This window comes from Dicentrarchus labrax, unplaced genomic scaffold, assembly GCF_905237075.1.
Source record: "Dicentrarchus labrax unplaced genomic scaffold, dlabrax2021, whole genome shotgun sequence".
NCBI lineage: Eukaryota > Metazoa > Chordata > Actinopteri > Moronidae > Dicentrarchus > Dicentrarchus labrax.
In genome coordinates this window covers 20,896,636-20,921,678 of record NW_026136724.1, presented here as the reverse complement: position 1 = coordinate 20,921,678, position 25,043 = coordinate 20,896,636, and the positions used below count along the sequence as shown (strand labels likewise).

Below are 25,043 nucleotides of genomic sequence, written 5' to 3'. Positions count from 1 at the left end.
CTTTGACTTTTATTTTGAAGGCCAGGTGCTGACGCTGGTTTCTCCACCTGTGACAACCTGATCACAACTGATCGATCGATTGATTGATTGATCGCGTTCTAATAAAAACTCTTTGTAAACAGCTGAGAAGAAAAAAAAAACCCTTTATTGCATCATCGTCTCTTCTTCTTCACATTGTTAAGGAATGACGACGCCTTCAGGTACGGCTCTGTGGAATGGGTCATCACACGTTCAGGTAACTCACCTTCCAAACCCCAAACCCCGCCCCCCCCCCCACCACAGGTACAGTCACCTGTAGTTGACCCCGCCCCTCCTCTTCCATAACATCCTGTCACATGATTCGGAGTTAAAACATGCGGATTAAAACAAAACAAAAACAAGGAAGAAGAGGAGGATGATGGGAAATAAAAGTGAGCTCAGAGTCCATGACATCACTTCCTCCTACAGACAGACAGACAGACATATTTATAATTTAAAAAGAAAAAAAAAAAAAAACAGTCCTTTCATATTCTTCCTCCTCTTCCTCTTCCTCCTCCTCTTCGTCAGTTTGATGACATCGGTCAGCTGCTTCCTGTCAGGTGATCTAACGTTTCGACAGCTCACTGGAGAGCCAGTCCAGACCCTCGTACAGACCGTTACCCTGAGTGGCACAGGTGGCCTGGACGTGCCACTGAGGAGACAGACAGACAGACAGACAGGTGACACTGTGAGTACCTGCACACCTGGACAGGTGTGTTGGTATTATGTAACAACCTACAGCATCAGAAACATACCTTTATGTTACAGCGCGCTCTTATTTTGAAATAAAGGCTGAATGCTGGTTATGTGACTACATTTAAATGAGACATGCATGTAGAGGAGCCTCCCAGAATGCACTGGGGCAAGCTTCGATTTATGTGTTACTGTAGTTCTTATGTTACTGTAGTTCTTATGAATGTTACTGTAGTTCTTATGTTACTGTAGTTTTTATGAATGTTACTGTAGTTTTTATGAATGTTACTGTAGTTTTTATGTTACTGTAGTTTTTATGAATGTTACTGTAGTTCTCGTTACTGTAGTTTTTATGAATGTTACTGTAGTTCTCATGTTACTGTAGTTTTTATGAATGTTACTGTAGTTCTTGTTACTGTAGTTTTTATGAATGTTACTGTAGTTCTTGTTACTGTAGTTTTTATGAATGTTACTGTGGTTCTCGTTACTGTAGTTCTCGTTACTGTAGTTTTTATGAATGTTACTGTAGTTCTCGTTACTGTAGTTTTTATGAATGTTACTGTAGTTCTCGTTACTGTAGTTTTTATGAATGTTACTGTGGTTCTCGTTACTGTAGTTCTCGTTACTGTAGTTTTTATGAATGTTACTGTAGTTCTCGTTACTGTAGTTTTTATGAATGTTACTGTGGTTCTCGTTACTGTAGTTCTCGTTACTGTAGTTTTTATGAATGTTACTATAGTTTTTATGAATGTTACTGTAGTTCTCATGTTACTGTAGTTTTTATGAATGTTACTGTAGTTCTTATGTTACTGTAGTTTTTATGAATGTTACTGTAGTTCTTGTGTTACTGTAGTTTTTATGAATGTTACTGTAGTTCTTGTGTTACTGTAGTTTTTATGAATGTTACTGTAGTTCTTGTTACTGTAGTTTTTATGAATGTTACTGTAGTTCTTGTTACTGTAGTTTTTATGAATGTTACTGTAGTTCTTGTTACTGTAGTTTTTATGAATGTTACTGTAGTTCTTGTTACTGTAGTTTTTATGAATGTTACTGTAGTTCTTGTTACTGTAGTTTTTATGAATGTTACTGTAGTTGTTACCTCCATTACTGTAGTTTTTATAAATGTTACTGTAGTTCTTATGTTACTGTAGTTTTTATGAATGTTACTGTAGTTCTTATGTTACTGTAGTTCTTATGAATGTTACTGTTGTTACTGTAGTTCTTATGAATGTTACTGTAGTTCTTATGTTACTGTAGTTTTTATAAATGTTACTGTAGTTCTTATGTTACTGTAGTTCTTATGAATGTTACTGTAGTTCTTATGTTACTGTAGTTTTTATGTTACTGTAGTTTTTATGAATGTTACTGTAGTTCTCGTTACTGTAGTTTTTATGAATGTTACTGTAGTTTTTATGAATGTTACTGTAGTTTTTATGTTACTGTAGTTTTTATGAATGTTACTGTAGTTTTTATGTTACTGTAGTTTTTATGAATGTTACTGTAGTTTTTATGTTACTGTAGTTTTTATGAATGTTACTGTAGTTCTCGTTACTGTAGTTTTTATGAATGTTACTGTGGTTCTCGTTACTGTAGTTTTTATGAATGTTACTGTAGTTCTCATGTTACTGTAGTTTTTATGAATGTTACTGTAGTTCTTGTTACTGTAGTTTTTATGAATGTTACTGTAGTTCTTGTTACTGTAGTTTTTATGAATGTTACTGTGGTTCTCGTTACTGTAGTTCTCGTTACTGTAGTTTTTATGAATGTTACTGTAGTTCTCGTTACTGTAGTTTTTATGAATGTTACTGCGGTTCTCGTTACTGTAGTTCTCGTTACTGTAGTTTTTATGAATGTTACTATAGTTTTTATGAATGTTACTGTAGTTCTCATGTTACTGTAGTTTTTATGAATGTTACTGTAGTTCTTATGTTACTGTAGTTTTTATGAATGTTACTGTAGTTCTTGTTACTGTAGTTTTTATGAATGTTACTGTAGTTCTTGTTACTGTAGTTTTTATGAATGTTACTGTAGTTCTTGTTACTGTAGTTTTTATGAATGTTACTGTAGTTGTTACCTCCATTACTGTAGTTTTTATAAATGTTACTGTAGTTCTTATGTTACTGTAGTTCTTATGAATGTTACTGTAGTTCTTATGAATGTTACTGTTGTTACTGTAGTTCTTATGAATGTTACTGTAGTTCTTATGAATGTTACTGTAGTTCTTGTAGTTCTTATAAATGTTACTGTAGTTCTTATAAATGTTACTGTAGTTCTTATGAATGTTACTGTAGTTCTTATGAATGTTACTGTAGTTCTTGTAGTTCTTATGAATGTTACTGTAGTTCTTGTAGTTCTTATAAATGTTACTGTAGTTCTTGTAGTTCTTATAAATGTTACTGTAGTTCTTATGAATGTTACTGTAGTTCTTATGAATGTTACTGTAGTTCTTGTAGTTCTTATGAATGTTACTGTAGTTCTTGTAGTTCTTATGAATGTTACTGTAGTTGTTACTTCCATTACTGTAGTTTTTATAAATGTTACTGTAGTTCTTATGTTACTGTAGTTCTTATGTTACTGTAGTTCTTATGTTACTGTAGTTCTTATGAATGTTACTGTAGTTCTTGTAGTTCTTATGAATGTTACTGTAGTTGTTACTTCCATTACTGTAGTTCTTATAAATGTTACTGTAGTTCTTATGAATGTTACTGTAGTTCTTGTAGTTCTTATGAATGTTACTGTAGTTGTTACTTCCATTACTGTAGTTCTTATAAATGTTACTGTAGTTCTTATGAATGTTACTGTAGTTCTTGTAGTTCTTATAAATGTTACTGTAGTTCTTATGAATGTTACTGTAGTTCTTGTAGTTCTTATAAATGTTACTGTAGTTCTTATGAATGTTACTGTAGTTCTTGTAGTTCTTATGAATGTTACTGTAGTTCTTATAAATGTTACTGTAGTTCTTATGAATGTTACTGTAGTTCTTGTAGTTCTTATAAATGTTACTGTAGTTCTTATGAATGTTACTGTAGTTCTTATGAATGTTACTGTAGTTCTTGTAGTTCTTATGAATGTTACTGTAGTTCTTATGAATGTTACTGTAGTTCTTATGAATGTTACTGTAATTGTTAAATCCTTTGATCATATTGACGACTGATTGATGTGTTTCAGGTTGTTACTTTAACTGATCTGTGACATTTCAAAATAAGAGCACACTGTTATTTAAGCTAACTTCCTGTCAGAATAAGTAATCAATCAATGTGAATGAACGTTAACAGGATCAATTGAACCTGACAGCAACACACTAGTCTGGATTACAAAGAACAGGACCCTGATGAGTATTGATATTGATACTGAGGATTAACGTGTATTGAGTAGTATCGATATGTATTGATATGGATGAGTATTGATCCTTACAGTTCTGCTGCGCAGGCTGTGCAGACCCAGTTTGTCGGTGAGTTCACTGACTCCCATTGCGTTGGGAAGATCCTGTTTGTTAGCAAACACCAGAATAACTGCCTCCTTCAGCTCGTCCTCCTGGATCTGCAGAGAGAGAGAGAGAGAGAGAGAGAGAGAGAGAGAGAGAGAGAGAGAGAGAGAGAGGAGAGAGAGAGAGGGGGGGAGAGAGAGAGAGAGACAGACAGAGAGAGAGAGAGGGGGGGGAGAGAGAGAGAGAGACACAGACAGAGAGAGAGACACAGAGAGAGGGGGGGAGAGAGAGAGAGAAAGACAGACAAGAGGGGGGGAGAGAGAGAGAGAGAGAGAGAGAGAGAGAGAGAGAGAGAGAGAGAGAGAGAGAGAGAGAGAGAGAGAGGGGGTCATGTGACTGATGACATCGTGGATAGCTACCTCGCTCTACTTCCTGTTAGTTACTCACCATCTTGGCGAGTTCCTCAGCGGACTCTGCTACTCGCTCTCTGTCGTTACTGTCGACCACGAAGATCAGACCCTGCACAGGAAACACACAGAGGTCAGAGGTCAGAGGTCACACAGCAGCTCGACAGAAACATCTACAGGTTTACGGTTTCTATTGGACCTGTGTGTTCTGGAAGTAGTGTCTCCACAGAGGTCGGATCTTGTCCTGACCACCGACGTCCCAAACTGTGAAACAGATGTTCTTGTACTCGACCGTCTCCACATTGAAACCTCAAACAAACAAACAAACAAACAAACAGACGTTAGAACTTGTAGTCTGTAACTAATGTGAGTGAGACTTGCACACAGATTACAGATCCTCTACAGAGCCAACACACAGGTCCTTGAACGCATCGCAACTGTTAGATTCAGTGTCCGTCAGAACTTTAATGTTATTAACAGATTAATCAACAATGTCAGTGTCATTTATTACTCTTTCTAAAAGTAATGTCATTACTTTACTCCCTGCCAACAGTGATTAGTTACACTGCCGGTTCTATTACTTTTCTGCTGCTACACACAGAATTAATAATTGTAAAGTAATAGAGTATTTCTAATTTCCTCCACGATTACATAAATGACTCCAAGGACGGTTGTAACTGTAATATTATTACTGACAATTATTAATAATGTAGTTACTGTAGAGAGTAACTACATTATTATTATTATTATTATTATTATTATCATCAATGAGTTTCTGCCCAACACTGGTAATCAATAATAAAGTTACAGCAGTCATATTACCAATATTTGTTGTGTGTTTTATTGATTGTTTACAGACAGTTGTGTGTTTTATTGATTGTTAACCGACAGTTGTGGTGTGTTTTATTGATTGTTTACCGACAGTTGTTGTGTGTTTTATTGATTGTTTACCGACAGTTGTTGTGTGTTTTATTGATTGTTTACCGACAGTTGTGTGTTTTATTGATTGTTTACCGACAGTTGTTGTGTGTTTTATTGATTGTTTACCGATAGTTGTGTGTTTTATTGATTGTTTACCGACAGTTGTTGTGTGTTTTATTGATTGTTTACCGACAGTTGTGTGTTTTATTGATTGTTTACCGACAGTTGTGTGTTTTATTGATTGTTTACCGATAGTTGTGGTGTGTTTTATTGATTGTTTACCGATAGTTGTGTGTTTTATTGATTGTTTACCGATAGTTGTGGTGTGTTTTATTGATTGTTTACCGACAGTTGTGGTGTGTTTTATTGATTGTTTACCGACAGTTGTGGTGTGTTTTATTGATTGTTTACCGACAGTTGTGGTGTGTTTTATTGATTGTTTACCGACAGTTGTGGTGTGTTTTATTGATTGTTTACCGACAGTTGTGTGTTTTATTGATTGTTTACCGATAGTTGTGTGTTTTATTGATTGTTTACCGACAGTTGTGTGTTTTATTGATTGTTTACCGACAGTTGTGGTGTGTTTTATTGATTGTTTACCGATAGTTGGGATGGTGGTGACGATCTCTCCCAGCTTCAGTTTGTACAGGATGGTTGTTTTTCCAGCTGCGTCCAAACCGACTGAAACAAACAACAACATGTTATTATTATAAATGAATATTAACGACAGATTAAAGACGTTGAACAGCTCCAGACTCACTGCATCTAAAACCCACTTATCCCACCGACCCCAGAGAGGAAACTACAGTTCATGAAACCGGACATAAAGTGGTTCAAACAGCCGTTAAAGTGACACTGACAGACCGCTGGAGCAGCTAGCACAACCCGCTAGCCTGTAGCAGCTAGCCAGATAGCTGTGTTAGCTTCTGTTTTTACTATTTATTTTAAAATTAGAATTTCAGTCGGACCAACCGGGACTTAACAACCGAGAGGAGGGTTCAACGAGTGTGTCCGAGCAGTAACATCAGAGTACGGTCAGTGTGTGCAGCCTCCCGCCGGTCCCCGGCCGGTTAGCCGCGGTGCTAGTTAGCCTAGCCGCGGTGCTAGTTAGCCTAGCCGCGGTGCTAGTTAGCCTAGCCGCGGTGCTAGTTAGCCTAGCCGCTCACCCATCAGTATCCTCATCTGCTTCTTCCCGAAGAACCTGGAGAACAGGGACGAGATCGTCAGACCCATTTTCAATAAAAGTGTCCCGGTTCGGCGGCGGAAGGGTTAAACACCGGACGGGGGAGAATGTCAGCCGGTTAGTCCGGGTGAAGCTGCCGGTCAGAGCCGCGGAGGAGACGGGGGGGAGCGGGCGGAGAGACACAGCCGGAGCTCGGTGCAGTCAGTGGGCGCGGAGGCTCCTCCCCCTCCTCGGTGCCACGTCCGGGCCAACGCGGAACAAATGACGTCACGGCCCTGAAAAAGCTTTATTGACCGGTGGTGTGTTCAGGTTCCACTGGAAAGGCGGTACGTTTGAGTTTTGGATACTTTTATTGCAGAAGATTCACAGTTCCAGTGTTTACATGTTTTTTTTTTTTTTGTAATTTATTAATAGTCACACACACAGTGCCTCAAACAGAGTGACACAGAAACAACCAATGGCGGACAGACAATTCATGATTCCACAAAGTAGTTTTTTAATCATCCAAACAAACAATGAAACAAATAAACAACAACAAAAATAAATAAAAACAGTGTACATAAAGTAAAAATAATGTTGTTTTCTGTCTTATGTTTCTTGTTATTTTGTATTATTATTTAATGTACTTTTAAACCAAAAAATACTTTCTGAGAACTTTAAGACCAATAAAATGTTTCTCTGAACTTTATTGAAATAAAGACAATTACATCTGTAACATTAATATCCAATAAAGACAAACATCAGTCCAGTAAATTATTTTATTGTGAGATATAGATAAATTTAAAATCCAGAATTAAACTCTTAAAATTGGTTTTACAATTGCTGTAATCTTATTTATATAAATGTTTTGATAAATCAATATAATGTTTGTGTGTTTTTTTGAATTATCTTTTGTATATTTAATCATTTGCCAATAAACTTTAAAAAGCACATAAATTCAATTTTAAACATTGTTGCTTTGTCCGGACCGCAGTGAACGCAGCATCAGATTCCCGCCTCCTTCTCCTCCTCCAGTTCCGGTTCGGACCAACATGGCGGCTGTGAGCTGACAGCCGACCGCTCTCGACATCAAACTGTGAGTTTTTATTAATAATCAGTTTTCTGATGAAATTAATGAACTCGCAGATTTTTCCTGTTTGTTTTTACGTCGTTAAAATCGGTTGTTCATCAGGTAAGAAGCGGACGTTGAAGTCGGTGTTGAACGTTAATTATTAACGCCATTGTGCTCCGGTTAACTTTCACCCTCTCACAGCGCCACATTCATCAGTTCACACGAGAGCGTTAAAATGTGACACCACGACAAAGTCAGTGAAAGTAAACATCCGGTTTGTGAAGTTGGTTTCTGGTTCAAATGTTCAAACATACTTTAACTGAACTTCAGTGGTTTTATGTAATAAATCAAAATAAAGAAGTAATTTAATTAAACCCATAATTCTGTATAATGTAAATGTATTTATCTGCCCCAGTAATGATAATATATACTAGTATTTATGGCTGTTTATCTGCTATATAATGATATAATGCTGTAAACTGTTGTTTAAATAGACAATAAATGATTTAAATTAATGTAGAAAAGAAGCAGTTATGGGAAACTGTTGTGAAAGCTTTATAAAGTCTGAACACTGTCTGAAACACACTTTGTGAAAACTGTATTCTACCTGTCAGGTAAACCACCTTTAGACCACATTGGACCACATTAGACCACATCGGAGCAGGTCCAGATCAAAAACTACTTTACCCAGACTGTTGTTATTGATATAATATCAATAAGTTTGTTTCCATTAGTGTTTAATCAGCTGGAAATAAGAATTGTTGTTTTTGTTACTTTAGAACGAGACATTGCACACTTATTATATTTACATCACATACTGTGATTTCCATGATATTTAGATGGATTGTGCAGCTGTAGTTTTACACAGTTGTTACAGTTGGCTGAGCTGTATTCAGTTGGTTGCAGTCTGAAATGTGATAATAATTAAGCACAAAATGAGGTAGGAGACAAAACCCGCTGTGGGATTTCCAGACTGTAGACAGGTTAACGTCAGAGTTTCACTCATTTACACAAAGATTATGAGTTCAGTCTGGTCTGTACAAGACCGGTACCGGAGTGTAGTGAGATTTATTATCAGTTATTATCATCATTAATGATCAATTATGATCAGTTATTATCATTAATGATCAGTTATTATCATTAATGATCAGTTATTATCAGTTATTATCAGTTATGATCATTAATGATCAGTTATTATCAGTTATTATCATTAATGATCATTAATGATCAGTTATTATCAGTTATTACCATTAATGATCAGTTATTATCAGTTATGATCATTAATGATCAGTTATTATCAGTTATTATCATTAATGATCAGTTATTATCAGTTATTATCATTAATGATCAGTTATTATCAGTTATTATCATTAATGATCAGTTATTATCATTAATGATCAGTTATTATCAGGTCGTTGTCGAGTGGTATTTCATTGGGACCTTACAGGTTCTGCAGATCTTTATTTGTTGTCTTTCTGTGTCTCTTTTCAGAAACCAGTCCGTCCCAGATGAACCAGTTCTGGTCCTATATGATGCTGGATCCAGTTTGACCCGACTCTGACAGACCAGCAGTCCAATCTGACCCCGGTAGACCATCAGAGTCATGGAGAAGTTCGGGATGAGTTTCGGGGGCGGTCCCAGCAGGAAGGACTTGATGGACACCATCGAGTCCCAGAAGAAGCAGCTGGTCCAGTACCAGACCCGCTTCAAGGATGTGGTCCGGGCCTATAAGAGTCTGCTGAAGGAGAAGGAGGCTCTGGAGGCCAGTCTGAAGGTCCTCTCTGTGTCCCAGGAGGTGGACCTGAACCAGCACGGCCAGGGCGCCACCGTCACTGTCTCAGACCTCCCAGAGGACGGCTGCTCACTGCACAGCGAGGACAGCGTGGACACTGCGGCGTCTGTGGACACGCCCAGTGAGACCACCAGAGGGGACCAGAGTGAGGAGGACCAGGGAGAACCAGGAGGAAGATCCAGCTCAGTGGTAAGTTTTTAAAAGCGCACTGATCCAGTTTCATTTATTATCCAGTAAACTCTGTTGGCGGCGGATTAACGCGATGATTTCTTCCTGCAGCTCCTGAGGTCCGACCCCGATGCCGGCGGCTCCGAGACCAGCAGCATAGGGGCGGAGCAGCAGCATCAGGCCACGCCCCCTCCCAGCGTGGAGGCAGACCGCAGAGTTGCCCAGCTGAAGAGTCAACTGAGCACGCTCACCAGCTCCCTGTCCACGGTGACGCAGGAGAAGTCCCGGATGGAGGCGAGTTTTCAAGCCGACAAGCGTCAGCTGAAGCAGGGGGTGGAGGAGCTGCAGGAGCGCCTGAGCAGCATCACGACGCAGCAGGAGGCGGAGCTTCGCGCCCTGCAGCAGCAGTTAGCCGAGAGCCGCGCTCGTATCATCACGCAGCAGCACGAGAGGGAGCAGGAGCAGGGAGACCACGTCCAGCAGCTGCGAGAGCTGCAGAAGATCCTGCAGCAGGAGAGAGACCTGCGACAGGACGCTGAGCTCCGCCTACAGGACGCCAACGCCACACTCCTCGTGACATCACAGGCGATGGACCGGGGGGCGGAGTCTGAGGCTCACCTGAACAAAGTGAGGGAGGAAAGAGACGAGCTGAGGAGGAGGCTGCAGGTCGCCGAGGAGGACCAGAAGAAACCAGATCCCAGAGTAAACGAACTGCAGCGAGAACTGAAGGAGCTGAAAAACCACTTCCAGCAACAGATCTACATCGAGACCAGGAAGGTAAGAGTGAGACCAGAACCGAGTAAAACCAGGTCTAGACTAACTGTAACAGGTCCACACAGTCTGCTGACTCATCACTCTGTCTGTGTTTGCAGGCGTGCAGACTCGCTCGTGGCGAGCAGGCTGCCGGCTGGTCAGGTTGGAAGAGAGCTGAACTGATGCTGGCGGCTCAGAGAAACCCGGACCAGAACATCCAGAACCTGGCAGAGACCGAGGCGGAGCTGGGCAGGGACAAAGGCTCGGCGCTGGCCTACCAGCAGGAGCTGCGGCAGCTTAAAGACGAGTTTGAGCGCTACAAGCTGCGAGCGCAGGTGGTGCTGAAGAACAAGAACGTCAAAGATGGCTGCCAGGCGAAGGAGCTGGAGGAGGTCCGGGACCAGCTGTCGGAGCTGAAGGAGAAGTACATCAACCTGCGGATCCAGAGCGACGAGGCCGAGACCCAGCACCGCCGCGAGCTGGAGGAGCGGCAGCAGCAGGCGGCGGCGCTGCAGCAGACTCACAAACAGGAAGTGGAGAGGTTGGAGATGCTGCACCGCGACGACCTGCTGCGTCTGGAGGCGGAGCTTCACAAGCAGAGGGAGAGGACCATGGCGCTGCTGGACGAGAAGGACCAGGAGCTGGAGAGGCTGCGGGCCGCCGCGCACAGCTGCAGCAACGACGCAGACCACATGGCCGACGACGGGCACGAGACCGGCCCGGAGAGCGAGGGCGACAACATCAGCCAGGCCCTGCGGCGGGCGGCGCCCAACGAGCCCACGCTGCTGCTGTACGCCGAGCAGCTGGCCCGGAAGGAGGTGGAGGTGGGCGGACTGCGGCGGCAGAAACACCGACTGGAGGACGACCTCCACCAGCTGCAGGCGAGGCTCATCGCCAACGGAGAGCGCCACGACGAGGAGGCGTCGGAGCTGCGAGGACAACTGGACAAACTGATGAGAGATCAGAGCCGAGAGGGCGCCAACATGGAGTACCTGAAGAACGTCATCTACAAGTTCCTGACGCTGCAGGACGCCAGCGGGAGGCAGCAGACGCTCTCCGCCATCCTGACCATCCTGCACTTCAGCCCGCAGGAGAAACACAACGTCCTGAGGCTGCAGGCGGCGAGCTGGTGGACCGCCGGCAAACGGAAATAAAAACACAGTTTGTGTCCTGATGAATCATCGGATGTTTAAATTGATAGAAAAAGCGAATGGAGTCTGGTTTCTATCTGAACTGTATATAAGAATATATTAACAATTATAAGACAGAGTGTCACTGTGAGTAAAGGAAGTGAAAGTTGATGAAGTTATTGATCACTAATATGTATATTTTTGATTCCCTTGTTGAAATTAAACTATTTTTCCTGCTTCACAAACTCAGTTTGGTTCATTCAGACATTCAACAATAAATTAGAGTTCATTAATTCCACATTGTTTTATAGTGGAAGCCTTTATTGATCCTTTATTGATCCTTTATTGAAGGTTTTTTGTATAAATATTAAAGATAATGAGTGTGAATGCGGTTGTGACGTGACGGAATAATTTCCTGAAGGAAAACTTTGAAATAAGTTCATTATGAGAAAACGGCCGATACATAATTTATATGATCAATATATTGATCAATGTGCACCAGAGGAAATGATTTAATAAACAGTTGGAAATACAACAAACTAGACACAATGTGAACATGATTCAGGTTTTACTTTTCAAAGCAAAACTCAATATTTACAGACAGTAACATTATTATTATTATTATTATTATTAGTGTGTTACATTCACTGAGTTCAGCTGTGATACAAAAATACCATCAGTGTTTAAATGTTATGAAGATTCATAGTTTCAATAAAAATCCAATAATGTGATGATGTAAATAATGTGAAACAATTAAATAGTTTTTATTTTCATTATGTCAATTAAAACACATCACAGACATTAATTCATTAACTGTTTGAGTTTGTTGGACTTTTATTAAAACAGGTTTTATAAATCTTCCCAAATATTGCACACGTGTGTGACTGAAAGTGAAAATTAAAAAACATCCAACAAACTATAAGTTCACTGTCATTTAATCACAACTTAACTTAATGAATCTTAACTTAATAAATCTTAACTTAATAAATCTTAACTTTATAAAGTCATCAAGATGTTCAGTTAAACTCTGACTAAACTTATTTTACTGATGTTGTTCTCTGTTGCTGTTGATTTTCTGATAACAAAAGCTGTCAGTGTGTTCAGTGTGTTTGTGTTCAGTTTTGTGTTCAGTGTGTGTTCAGTGTGTTCAGTGTGTAGTGTGTTCAGTGTGTGTTCAGTTGTGTAGTGTTCAGTGTGTGTTCAGTACAGTCTGCAGGTCTTCCGGCAGCGAGCTGATGATGGACTTTATAAAAGCGTCCAGTTTGTCCATAACGCCGTCCTTCACCTGCAGCTGCTGCCGTCGAGCTTTAATCTAAAAAAAAAAACACACTTCCTGTTTTAAACTGAATCACAACAGAAATATTGTATGTACAGCCTCACACAGTGAAACACCTCATCCACATAGTGTGGCTTTATTTTTAAAATAGTACGCATTTATTTATGTTTTTACTTTTTAGGGGGCTTTTTCTTTCATTTTTTTTCAAATGATTGCGACATTTTTCAAATGATTGCGACTTTTTTCAAATTATTGCAACTGTTTTCTTAAACTATTGCGTTTTTCTCAAACTATTGCAACTTTTTCTCAAACTTTATTTTTTTTCAATTATTGCAACTTTTTTTCAAACATTTAAATTATTTTCTCAAACATTGCGATTTTTTTCAATTTTGCACTTTTTTTCAAAATTTTTTTATTTTTTTCAAACTATTTTTTTTCAAATTATTGCGATTTTTTCAAACTATTCAAACTATTTTCTTGAACTATTGCAAAATTTTTCTCAAACAGTTACGACTTTTTCTCAAATTATTGCGACTTTTTTCAAATTATTGCAACTGTTTTCTTAAACTATTGCGACTTTTTCTCAAACTATTGCAACTTTTTTCAAATTATTGCAACATTTTTCTCAAACCTGCGACCGTTTTCAAATTATTGCGATTTATTTCAAATTATTGCAACTTTTTTTCTCAAACAATTATGACTTTTTTCTCAAACTATTTTCTCAAACTATTGCAACTTTTTTCAAATTATTGCGATTTTTTTCAAACTATTGCAACTTTTTTCCTCAAACAATTGTGACTTTTTTCTCAAACTATTGCAACTTTTTGTCAAACTATTGCAACTTTTTTCTCAAATTACTGCGACGTTTTCTCAAATTATCGCAACTTTTTTTCTCTTTTTTCTCAAATTATTAAATTTTCCTCATAAATATATTATTTTCAACGACCCTGATTCACTCACCAGTTTCTCTCTGAGCTTCAGAATCAAGTCGACGATTTCCACCTCAGACTTATCTTTGGTCCAACCGAGCAGATCCTAGAGGTCAGAACATCGGGGTTATCCAGATGTTTACAGGATGTTAACAGGATGTTTACAGGATGTCTACACAAACTCACGGCGTCACAGATGACCTCCAGGTGAAGACTCTCCAGTTTCTGAGTCATCTCTTTGTGTCGCTGTCGATACCATCCGTCAAAGTTCGGAGACCTGAAGAACTTCCTGTCAGGAGTTCAAAACAACAACAACAACAACGTTGAAGCAGACCGTATCAACGGCGTCCCACTGCCGTAAGCCTCACCTGGTCGACTCACCTGTACAGTCCCATCCAGTCCCCTTTGAGCACCGAGGTGAGCTGAGGCCCCGTGTGATCCAGAGTGGACATGAACTCGTCCTGACTGAAGGGTCGGACCTGAGGAGGAGTCTGAACACACACAGAGTGAACCAGGTGTCATCTGCTGACATCACTGTGAGGTCATCACACATCATACACTTCCTGTTTACCTTCCACGGCGTCACCGACCTCTGCAGAGGCATCAGGCTCGCCATGTACCGCTCCTGGCAGACAAGACACAGGGTTTACACTCCGATTGGACGAACCGGATGAGTCATCACACAGAACTCGAAACTAGCACTCAGACAGGAAGTGACACGTGTACGAGATGATCTGATTGGCTGTTTCCTCACCAGTGGGATGATGAAGCTCTGAGTGAGCTCCAACAGGTGTCTCCTCAAGATGGCGCTCTGAACCTCTGAAGGTCTCTTCCTTTGAATACCCTGAAGACGCACACACAGCTCTTTATTGTTATTAATGATTGATTGTTATTGTTTATTGATTATTGATTATAGCTGCTGCTGATGTCTGTTCACCTTCAGCAGTCTTTTAATCAGAATCTTGTCTTTGTGCAGAAACGTCTTGTACGCCGTGTAGATCCCTGCACGCAGGAAGTAAAGGTTTGTCACAATAAAAGACGACTTTATTGTAAATTAAAGTGATCAATAAAGTGATCAATAAAGTGATCAATAAAGTGATCAATAAAGTGGTCATGTGACCTGGTTTAGTGTCCAGAGTTTTCAGTTTGGAAAGTTTCTTCACCTTCACCTGTTTGGGTAAATCACCTGAAAGAGAAGACAGGTGTGTCGTTATACAGTCGTCACTTCATTTCCTCTCATAAACAGTGTATCAGTTAATAACAACAACAACAAAAACAACAACAACAACAACACAGATAAAATAAAGAAAGATCAGAACCATGTTGTTGTTTTGTTACCCGCCATCTTGATTTCTCCCAGTCGAACCACATGAGGCCAGTTCTGAAAAGTCTTGATGAAGAACGGGTTGGTGACGCCCAGAACCACGTTAGGCCTGCAGAGGACAGACAGGTGAGGACAGACAGGTAAGAGACAGACAGATGAGGGCAGACAGGTGAGTCCAGGTGTGCGGGGTACTCACGGGGCCTGGGTCTTGGTGGTGTACTCTCTGAACTCGCTGTCGTGGATCGTGAAATACGGCCGGAAGTCGCAGCAGAACTTCAGAGGACTGACGGAGCTGAGAGAGAGAGGACACTGTTACCACGGCAACCACACAAACGCTGCTCTCTGATTGGCTCCGACTGGAACACAGTCAGACTCCAGGAGAGTTCTGATTGGCTGCTGAGTTACCTGACGAGAGCCAGCACGGTCTCCGAGGAGACGCTCGGAGACGGCGCCATGACGACCAGCGGTTCCCCTAGCAACGTGAGCTCCCAGAGGATCTGCAGGTGGATCAGGACCGACTGGAAGCACCTGAGCAGAGGTCAAAGGTCAGAGGTCACATTGAGGTAACAGGAAGGAGAATTTATAAAAGGAGAAACGTTAGATAATCGATGATAACAATGAGATCATGGACGGACTTGAAGAGGTCCAGTTCATGGATGGTGGGCAGCAGAGTCGGAGCCGGCAGGAGGTCCTAAAGAGATCAAATAAAACTTTATTGTTCGTTCACACTCAGTTTGTGTTGTTAATAAAGTTTCTTCCTGACCTCTTGAGCGGTCTGTCTCACCGGACTTCCTCCCGGTTTGTCCGTTTTTGAAGGAATCCGGACCTGAAAAAAAAAAAAAAAAAAAAAAAAACCGAATTAAAACAGATTCCTGAAAAGCAGGAAACAGCTCACCTGTAAGGCCACGCCCCCTCTGCTCACCTGTAAGACCACGCCCATCAGCGGCAGGTTGAGGGTCAGTCCGGGTACAGGTGAGGGCCACTGGTCGATCTCGTTACACACTGCGAGGACGAGACGAGACATCAGGTGACATTTCAGCAGAGTGATGTCAGAATTATTACTGTTATGATGTAAGCATGACATCATCACCTGCTTCCAGACAGGGCTCCAGCTTCTCGAAAAACTCGGGAGCGATGATCTGCAGCATCGAGTGGAACAGGTGAGTGTACGGCAACCTGGAGACCAACACCAGAGACTGGAACACAGACAAACACAGGTGTCAACAGGTGTTTATAGGTGTGTACAGGTGTAAACAGGAATAAACAGGTGTGTACAGGTGTAAACAGGTGTTTACAGGGGTGTAAGCAGGTCTAAACAGTGTGTAAACAGGTGTAAACAGGTGTTTACAGGTGTGAACAGGTGTTTACAGGTGTAAACAGGTGTGTTCAGAGGTGTAAACAGGTGTGTACAGGTGTGAGCAGGTGTTTACAGGTGTAAACAGGTGTGTTCAGATGTGTAAACAGGTGTGAACAGGTGTTTACAGGTGTGAACAGGTGTGTAAGCAGGTGTAAACAGGTGTAAACAGGTGTGTTCAGATGTGTTCAGATGTGTAAACAGGTGTGTACAGGTGTGAGCAGGTGTTTACAGGTGTGAACAGGTGTGTAAGCAGGTGTAAACAGGTGTGTTCAGGTGTGTTCAGGTGTGTTCAGGTGTGTTCAGGTGTGCCTCCGACCTTCTGGAAGTACCCTCTCTTCACAGAAACGTCCTTCACTTGTCTGAAATAGACGTAACCAAAGAAATGGGACACTTCAGTCTGCGGAGACAACAAGAGACACATTATGACATCACAAAGAGGATGATGATGATGATGATGATGATGAAGCTCATAAATGTTCCTTTAACCTTTAATGATCCAGTAAAAACCGATCAATAACCGATCAATATGTGTCCTCACCTGCAGGGTGACGGGGGCGTCTCTGTTGTAAACGTCCTCTCGGAACCTCGAAGCTCTGCGACCGACCGACTGACGCAACCTGAAGCTGAACTGAGTGTCCCCAAGGCATCCTGGGAAATGAAGTGACACACGTGACCTCTGACCTCTGGTTTACAGTAAACAATAATACGGTAGTCATACAGTACCTGAGTATGAGTCAGGGAAGGACAGGTAGCAGATGCTGGTTTTCTGACAACAAAAATCAACAAAGGAATATGATCAATAAATCTATAATCAATAGATTGATTATTAATCTACAGAGTGAACACAGAGGCGGATAAGTTCGATCAAATATTACCTCCTTCTCAGTGAGTTTCACATCCTGAGGATACACCAGCTGAAAAACAGCAAACACAGAAACCAAACTTCATTCAGAATTCTGCTAAATTAATAAATCGCTAAAAATAAGAATAATAATGAGAATAATAATTTAAATTAATAATAATAATAATAAAATAAACTGGTTACATGCCGAACTCAACAAAAGACTCAACTTTATATCAGTCTAATAATATTTTTTTATAAATGGTGAAGCTGCCAAAACAGAAGGAAAACATGTAAATATCGTCAGTTTTTCAAATGGAGTTTGGTACAACACTGTAAGTGTCAGTGGAATTAACAAGAACTGAGCTTTGTTAAATTACTAATAATCAGATAATGACAACTGACAGCCATCTTCTGCCTCCCATCAGTCACTGAGAGAAAGGACGCGCACCAAATTACATTTAAAATTCAGCAAATTTAACGTTATTTAATTCCCCCTTTTATAGCCACAACCATCTGATGAGTGGCAGCAAGATGTTTCTTATTTTCTAATTCAGAACTGTTGTTTGGTGGATTGGTTGATGCCGAACTCAACAGCAGACCCTCAAAATTATTTCAATCTTATAGATAATTTCTATAAATGGTGAATCTGCCAAAACGGAAGGAAACATTTAAATATCGTCAGTTTTTCAAATGGAGTTTCAGTGGAATTAACAAGCACTTAAATAACACTCTGACAGCATCTTTCGGCTACCAGCATTCATTGAAAGAACTCGCACCAAATACCATTTATAATTCCACAAATTTAATTTAATGTGATTCCCCTTTGATGCCTACAACCATCTGATGAGTGGAGGCAAGATTATTTTTAATTTTCTAATTCATAAACTGTTGTTTGGTGGACTGACTGATGCCGAACTCAACAGCAGACTCTCATCGACCTCTCAACATAGAAATCATCGTTTATGAAAAACTGCATTTTGAAAAAAGACATAAAGTTATAAAAATGTCAGTTTTTTTAAACAGAGTTTGGTTGACACAATAAAGCACTACAGATGTGGTCCATTAATATCGGTGTTTTTCTGAATGATTCCCGCTGATCAGATCAATGATTTCTATTTTACTCATCTCCAACCCTGATGATGCTAACGATGCTAAGCTACCACCGCTCCGGTACCTCTATGGCTTGTCCGAGCTCCAGGTCGAAGGTAACGACGCACACACACTCCAGCCAGGAGGAGAAGCGGGCCCACGGACACCGGCTGCCCCCGCGGTCCGCAGCCTCCTCATGTCGGGGAGAACCGGAGCCGTCAAACGGGTTCATCACGACCGGATCAGAGCTCCGCGACCTCCATCCCTCATCCTCCGGTCCCCCATGTAGAGTCTCTGGAGAGGCCTGCTGGAGGAAGGAGGAACTGCACCGATGAACAGAACAGTTTATATTTATTAAATATAGAAACATAAACAAAGATCAATAATATTTAATAATTAATAATTAGATTAAAATATTAAATAGTTTGATTAATGGAATAATCTGTCATCATAAACAATCTTTAAAAATAACAAAACTACATTTTATTATTTATTAAATATAGAAACATATAAACAAACACATTAATAATAATTAATAAATTAATAATACAAAAATCTATAAAATAGTTTGATTATTGGAATAATCCATCATCATAAACTACAAAATAAAAGCTTCTGCTATGTCGAATTTTATTGTGAAAAGCCCGGTGCCGGACGTGTGTTGCGCATGTTCCGGTAGTAGTTAACCCGGCTGTCAGTCAGACAGTCGGTTCAGTCTCTCCGTCGTTACCGGACAGATCAGCATCATGTCTTCCGACCCGTGCTCCTTCTCCTCGTTCGCCAGGTGCGTCACCAAACACCTGAACCTGTCCCTGCACGTGGACTTCGACAGGCACGTCATCAGAGGCCGGGTCGCGCTCACCGTGGAGGTTCTGGAGGACCGTTTCTCCACTCTGGTAACGTTAACGGAGCCCGGTGCAGTTAGCCTCGGGGGCTAACGTCTCATTTATTCAGTGAGAAAACGAGTTTCAGGATTTCTCACCGTGTTTATGGTCCCTGAAGGGGTCATTTAATAAACTGCAGTTTGGTTTAAAAACAGCAGAAATTCTCATGAAGTCTGGTGTGTAACTGATGTCCCTGTGACAGGTTCACGGGCTGTAGCCTGTTTGACAGTCCGGACTCTAATAAACAGAATCTGCTCGTCAAAATGTCAAATTCTAAATAAATCTTGTGGTTAACTCTTCATAAATGTTAGATTAGAAGTTTTTCTACTGTTTTAGATGCCACTCTATAATTCGGCTTTATTATGTTTATAATGTGTCACTTATATGTGGCCGTCAGTTATTGGTTAAAAAAAGTTTTTTTGTACGCGTATATGCATATTTATAAGCGTGGAAACCTTAAAATGCAATATTTTTTAATGGAGTTTGGCGTGAGAGGCTTATGTTGTGAGGAAGACTGAATTTAACAAGCTGCGTGTGATCCTGGACTTTGACTTGAAGGTTAACCTGACAGCACAGGTATGTTCACCTGAGATCAATGCTGTCACTTTGCTGTTTAATGAACAGAAGTTGTTTCCAGTCAATATCCCCAAATGTACAGAAATCATTTGGTTATATTTCTGTTGATCGTAATGTTTAATATAAAGTTATTTAAATCCATTTGATGTATTTTATTAGATGTATATAAACAGTTTATGCAAAAAAGCTTAAAATGAGTGTTTTTTCAATGGAGTTTGGTGTGATGTAGCTGAGCTTTAAAGACCGACTGAACTAATCGGGGTTTATTACACTGGACTTTGATTTAAAGACTGATCAGTCAGTAGGGGTGTGTACACTGAGGGCAGAGAGTGACAGGTGAGCGTTTATCAGCAGGTACGTCTCACCACTCGAGCGCTGACTCAGCAGGATTGACATTAATCAGAACCTCATTAATAAAAGTGTTGATTTATCTGTTGCAGACTTTGGACACCAAGGACCTGAAGATCGTCTCTGTGAGCGCCAATGGACAAGTGGCGCAGTTTACGATGGGCCCCAAACACAGCTTCAAGGGGACGCCGCTGGACATCACGCTGCCCTTCGACCTCTCCAGGTGAGACCTCTTCCTCTCTGTCCTCTGTAACGGCTTTTCAAAATAAAACGCGGTTAACCTGTGGTTTGTGTTGTGGCACAATCAGAGGGCAGCATGTGATCGTGGAGGTGACCTACGAGACGTCCCCGTCGGCGTCGGCGCTGCAGTGGCTCACGCCTGAACAGACTGCTGGGAAGAAACAACCCTACCTGTTCAGTCAGTGTCAGGTGTGTCTCTGTCTGTCTCAGGTCCTGGTCCAGGCCTGTCTCAGGTCCAGGTCCAGGCCTGTCTCAGGTCCAGACGGAAATGTTGAAACAGAAGTTTGTGAAACTCTCCGTGGTTTCATCAGAAGTTTCTTCACAAACGTTTGTTGCCTTAAGTCTTTGTTCCTGTTTTCTTCTTCTGTTTTTTGTCTGTTATTGAAAGCAGTTCAGACAGGCTGAGGAGAAAACGTAGAAATTAAATCAAATTAAATCAAATTAAATAAAAATTAAATCAGTTAAATGTAAATAAGTTCATCTGTAAACTCTGTGTCCCTATGCGTTGTCTTACAGGCTCATCACTGCAGGAGTATGATTCCCTGTCAGGACAGTCCATCTGTCAAACACACCTACTACTCCCAGGTAACACACACACACACACACACACACACACACGCACACACAGACACACAGACACACACGCACACACACACAAACACACACACACACACACACACACACCTGTTGAGCTCTCTCAGGTGTGTGTGTGTGTGTGTGTGTGTGTGTTGTCTCTCAGGTGTGTGTGTTGTCTCTCAGGTGTGTGTGTGTGTGTTGTCTCTCAGGTGTGTGTGTGTTGTCTCTCAGGTGTGTGTGTGTTGTCTCTCAGGTGTGTGTGTGTGTGTGTGTGTGTACTGTCTCTCAGGTGTGTGTGTTCTGTCTCTCAGGTGTGTGTGTGTTGTGTGTGTGTTGTGTGTGTGTTTTCTGTTGTGTGTGTGTGTACTGTTTGGTGTGTGTGTCTGTTTCTTGTGTTTTCTCTCTTGTTTTTTGTTTTCTCTGGTGTGTGTTCTGTCTCTCAGGTGTGTGTTTTGTCTCTCAGGTGTCTGTACCTAAGGACCTGGTGGCTGTGATGAGTGCAGTGAGAGACGGACAGGAAGTCGATCCTCAGGACAACAACCGCATCGTCTACAGATTCAGACAGCCGGTCAGTCCGCTCTTCTTCTACTCTTTCTTTACCTGACGTCCGCTCTTCTTCTACTCTTTCTTTACCTGACGCTCCTTTGACCTTTGCCCTCAGGTGCCCATGCCTTCTTACCTGATAGCCATCGTGGTCGGCGCTCTGGAGAGCAGGTAACTGTGTGTCACCTGTTGGCTGATGTCATCATGTCACCTGCAGCAGGTAAACAGTGTGTGTGCTCTGATTGGTCGACAGGGAGATCGGGCCGAGGTCCAGAGTCTGGTCCGAGAAAGAGTATGTGGATAAAGCGGCGTTTGAGTTCTCTGAGGTCAGTCTGTAAATACTCAGCGCCAGGTGAGGACGCCGCAGCCGTGATGCGTTCAAACACCTGAGCTGTAATTTCTGTCTGTCAGACGGAGACCATGTTGAAGACCGCCGAGGACCTGGCAGGACCGTATGTTTGGGGTCAGTACGACATCCTGGTTCTCCCTCCGTCATTCCCCTACGGAGGGATGGAGAACCCCTGTCTGACCTTCGCCACACCAACGCTGCTGGTACACACACACACACACACACACACACACACTCTAACACCTGAAATTATATTGATTATTATTATTTTAAAAAATGTCTGCTGATCAGCTGTTGTTGTTTGTCTGTTTACAGGCGGGAGACAAATCTCTGTCCAACGTGAGTTTAAAACATTTCTATTTCTGACACTAGAAATGGTTCATGTGTTCATATATGTTCATATATGTTCATGTGTTCATGTGTTGTTCTGCAGGTGATTGCTCATGAGATCTCCCACAGCTGGACCGGTAACCTGGTGACCAATAAGACGTGGGAACACTTCTGGTAATCAATACAGACTGATTTATTATTTAATATGAGAACAATCAACAGATATTGATAATCAGGAAATACAGGATCAGAATATGAATGAGTGAGAGAAGCTCGTTATGAATTGATTTCCTGTGTTCAGGCTGAACGAGGGTCACACGGTGTACCTGGAGAGGATGATCGGCAGGTGTATGGACAGCGAACAGTTCAGACAGTTTAAAGCTATGGGGGGCTGGAAGGACCTGCAGGACTCTGTGAGAACCGGTTTTTAATATTTATATTTTGTTTTCAGACAGCTTGTTTGTGTCTCACCTGTCGCTGTCATCGCTCAGGTGAACACCTTTGGAGCCAACAACCCTCTGACCAACCTGGTCCCCAGCCTGCAGGACGTCGACCCCGACGACGCCTTCTCCTCCGTGCCCTACGAGAAAGGCTTCGCTCTGCTGTACCACCTGGAGGAGCTGATGGGAGGACCAGGTAACACCTGGTCACACCTGGACACATCACAAACTGTCTGACCCTGAAACTGTTGGTTTAACTGTTGGCTGGTTTGTCTCCTGCAGAGGTGTTCATGGGTTTCGTGAAGTCCTACATCCAGATGTTTGCCTACAGCAGCGTCACTACGGACGACTGGAAGAACTACCTGTTCACCTACTTCAAAGACAAGGTGAGAAACACCTGGATGCTCAGCTGGATTATAGCTGACCCTTACCTCGTCGGTAACTCTGAGCTGTGTTTGTGTCTCAGGTGGACATCTTGAACAAGGTGGACTGGAATGCCTGGATGTTCACTCCCGGGATGCCTCCAGTCAAACCTCAGTGAGTGGATCCTGTCAGACCTCCATCAGGTTCACAGTCCGTCTGTAGACCAGTTTCTGATGTGGTTTTATTGTTTCAGGTACGACACCACCCTGGCAGACGCCTGCATCGCTCTGGCCCAGAGGTGGATCAAGGTAAGACCTGGACCTCACATGGACCTGTTCTTTTTTTCATGTTCAGAGTCAGACCTCCATTTTCTGCCCCCCTTTAGGCCAAAGACCAGGACCTGAGCAGCTTTAAAAGTTCAGATGTGAAGACTCTGTCGTCCCACCAGCTCATCGAGTTCCTGTCCCTCCTGCTCCAGGAGGTAAACCACACTTCAGTTCACTACAGTCCACTACACTCCACTTCAACTCACTACAGTCCAGTACAGTCCACTTCAACTTCAAATAGTCAACTTCAACTCACTGCAGTCCACTTCACTTCACTACAGTCCACTTCAGTTCCCCACAGTCCACTTCAGTTCCCCACAGTCCACTTCAGTCCAATTCAGTTCACTACAGTCTAGTACAGTCCACTTCAACTCAATATTGTCCACTTCAACTCACTACAGTCCACTTCAGTTCCCCACAGTCCACTTCAGTCCACTACAGTTCACTTTAACTCACTACAGTCCACTACAGTTCACTTTAACTCACTACAGTCCACTTCAGTTCACTACAGTCCACTTCAGTACAGTCCAATTCAGTTCACTACAGTCAACTTCAGTTCTATACAGTCCATTTCAGTTCTATACAGTCCACTTCAGTTCACTACAGTCCAGTACAGTCCACTTCAACTCAATATAGTCCACTTCAACTCACTACAGTTCACTACAGTCCAGTACAGTCCACTTCAACTCAATATAGTCCACTTCAACTCACTACAGTCCACTTCAGTCCACTACAGTTAACTTTAACTCACTACAGTCCACTTCAGTTCACCACAGTCTGTGTCCCCCTGCAGGAACGTCTTCCTCTGACTCACGTGAAGAAGATGCAGGAGGTTTATGATCTGAACGCCTATATGAACTCAGAGATCCGCTTCAGGTAAGAGTCCCACATCATTTTAAACCCCGCCTCCTCCCTGGAAGCCTGTTGCTGATTGGCTGTTCTCCCTCCAGGTGGCTGAGGTTGTGTGTGCGGTCCAGGTGGGAGGAAGCAGTTCCAAAGGCGCTGAAGATGGCCACAGAGCAGGGCCGGATGAAGTTCACCAGACCGCTCTTCAAGTACTTAAATGTTTCTACTGTTTATTGTTTATAAATATTGTTGTTTTCTTTGTGTTTTTATTGTTTATTTGTAATAAATGTTGTTTTCTTTCTGTGTGTTTTCCTCAGAGAGGTGTTTAACTTTGAGAAGTATCACGATGAAGCGGTTTCAGTGTTTCTGGCTCACAGAGCCGCAATGCACCCGGTCACCTCCGGACTGGTCGGCAAAGACCTGAAGGTGGACGCCAGCAGCACCACCAGTCTGTGAGACCAGGAACCGGGTCTGTGAGACCAGGAACCGGGTCTGTAACCGCAGTCTGAAACCAGTATTAATGCAAACAATAACAGTATGAGAAACCAATAATCAAAGCTCTTCTTTTTATAAGTTTTAATCTGAATCAATAATTTTGTTTCTGTCTGTATTTTTGTTTCATCTCAGGGCAGAAATATAAATAACGATTTCGTAAATAAAGAAAATGTGTCTGAAATAAACTCTTCTGTCTTTTATAAAAACAAGTGTTTCAGGTGATTATTAAATATGAAACTAAAGTCTTCAATGACCCTAAAATAAATAAACAACTGATTCAATAATAAACTTTCTGTGTAAATAAAATCCGTCTCGTGCAAACTGAATGTTCCTGTTTTAGAAATCAGTTATGGATCAATAATAAC

The 25,043-nt window shown here is 41.7% G+C and overlaps 4 protein-coding genes and 2 long non-coding RNA genes across 8 annotated transcripts; 3 read left to right on the top strand and 3 right to left on the bottom strand.

The window, feature by feature from the left end:
- Nucleotides 1-123: 123 nt before the first annotated feature.
- On the bottom strand, nucleotides 124-6,881 carry LOC127358769 (ADP-ribosylation factor 4). Its single transcript, XM_051392107.1, has 6 exons — nucleotides 6,633-6,881; nucleotides 6,067-6,147; nucleotides 4,745-4,854; nucleotides 4,586-4,657; nucleotides 4,126-4,251; nucleotides 124-670 (listed from the first exon to the last, which is right to left on the bottom strand). Exons 1-6 carry the CDS (start codon nucleotides 6,697-6,699, stop codon nucleotides 584-586), a joined length of 543 nt encoding a protein of 180 aa, XP_051248067.1. The 5' UTR covers nucleotides 6,700-6,881; the 3' UTR covers nucleotides 124-583.
- On the bottom strand, nucleotides 935-4,119 carry LOC127358773 (uncharacterized). The gene is made up of 2 exons (XR_007882536.1): nucleotides 3,223-4,119; nucleotides 935-1,810 (listed from the first exon to the last, which is right to left on the bottom strand). It is a non-coding gene; the product is annotated as an uncharacterized LOC127358773 (long non-coding RNA).
- A 741-nt stretch (nucleotides 6,882-7,622) lies between the features above and the next one.
- On the top strand, nucleotides 7,623-11,788 carry gcc1 (GRIP and coiled-coil domain containing 1). The gene is made up of 4 exons (XM_051393152.1): nucleotides 7,623-7,724; nucleotides 9,192-9,681; nucleotides 9,772-10,534; nucleotides 10,576-11,788. The coding sequence occupies exons 2-4, from the start codon at nucleotides 9,304-9,306 to the stop codon at nucleotides 11,565-11,567; spliced, it is 2,133 nt and encodes a 710-aa protein (XP_051249112.1). The 5' UTR covers nucleotides 7,623-7,724; nucleotides 9,192-9,303; the 3' UTR covers nucleotides 11,568-11,788.
- Nucleotides 11,789-12,725: 937 nt separating this feature from the next.
- On the bottom strand, nucleotides 12,726-18,665 carry dennd6b (DENN/MADD domain containing 6B). Its single transcript, XM_051393057.1, has 20 exons — nucleotides 18,448-18,665; nucleotides 17,305-17,343; nucleotides 17,153-17,195; nucleotides 16,968-17,077; nucleotides 16,746-16,826; nucleotides 16,163-16,268; nucleotides 15,995-16,074; nucleotides 15,836-15,898; nucleotides 15,708-15,763; nucleotides 15,478-15,600; nucleotides 15,269-15,364; nucleotides 15,087-15,181; nucleotides 14,869-14,934; nucleotides 14,686-14,750; nucleotides 14,503-14,592; nucleotides 14,320-14,373; nucleotides 14,130-14,239; nucleotides 13,935-14,037; nucleotides 13,780-13,854; nucleotides 12,726-12,855 (listed from the first exon to the last, which is right to left on the bottom strand). The coding sequence occupies exons 1-20, from the start codon at nucleotides 18,592-18,594 to the stop codon at nucleotides 12,733-12,735; spliced, it is 1,725 nt and encodes a 574-aa protein (XP_051249017.1). The 5' UTR covers nucleotides 18,595-18,665; the 3' UTR covers nucleotides 12,726-12,732.
- On the top strand, nucleotides 16,230-16,739 carry LOC127359201 (uncharacterized). The gene is made up of 3 exons (XR_007882616.1): nucleotides 16,230-16,381; nucleotides 16,547-16,598; nucleotides 16,641-16,739. It is a non-coding gene; the product is annotated as an uncharacterized LOC127359201 (long non-coding RNA).
- Nucleotides 18,666-19,050: 385 nt separating the features above from the next.
- lta4h (leukotriene A4 hydrolase) lies at nucleotides 19,051-24,863 on the top strand. Of its 3 annotated transcripts, XM_051392663.1 has the most exons (19): nucleotides 19,055-19,258; nucleotides 20,263-20,393; nucleotides 20,479-20,599; nucleotides 20,927-20,995; nucleotides 21,450-21,554; nucleotides 21,648-21,700; nucleotides 21,783-21,855; nucleotides 21,941-22,081; nucleotides 22,194-22,217; nucleotides 22,312-22,382; nucleotides 22,510-22,621; nucleotides 22,700-22,844; nucleotides 22,931-23,034; nucleotides 23,115-23,185; nucleotides 23,265-23,319; nucleotides 23,397-23,492; nucleotides 24,131-24,213; nucleotides 24,288-24,392; nucleotides 24,501-24,863. In XM_051392663.1, exons 1-19 carry the CDS (start codon nucleotides 19,109-19,111, stop codon nucleotides 24,637-24,639), a joined length of 1,848 nt encoding a protein of 615 aa, XP_051248623.1. In that variant the 5' UTR covers nucleotides 19,055-19,108; the 3' UTR covers nucleotides 24,640-24,863. The 3 variants fall into 3 exon arrangements, with proteins under 3 accessions (XP_051248621.1, XP_051248622.1, XP_051248623.1); XM_051392662.1 differs by lacking the exons at nucleotides 24,131-24,213; nucleotides 24,288-24,392; nucleotides 24,501-24,863 and adding exons at nucleotides 23,609-23,651; nucleotides 23,682-23,988 and having other exon boundaries at nucleotides 19,052-19,258; nucleotides 23,397-23,538; XM_051392661.1 differs by lacking the exons at nucleotides 24,131-24,213; nucleotides 24,288-24,392; nucleotides 24,501-24,863 and adding an exon at nucleotides 23,609-23,988 and having other exon boundaries at nucleotides 19,051-19,258; nucleotides 23,397-23,538.
- The last annotated feature ends 180 nt before the right edge of the window (nucleotides 24,864-25,043 follow it).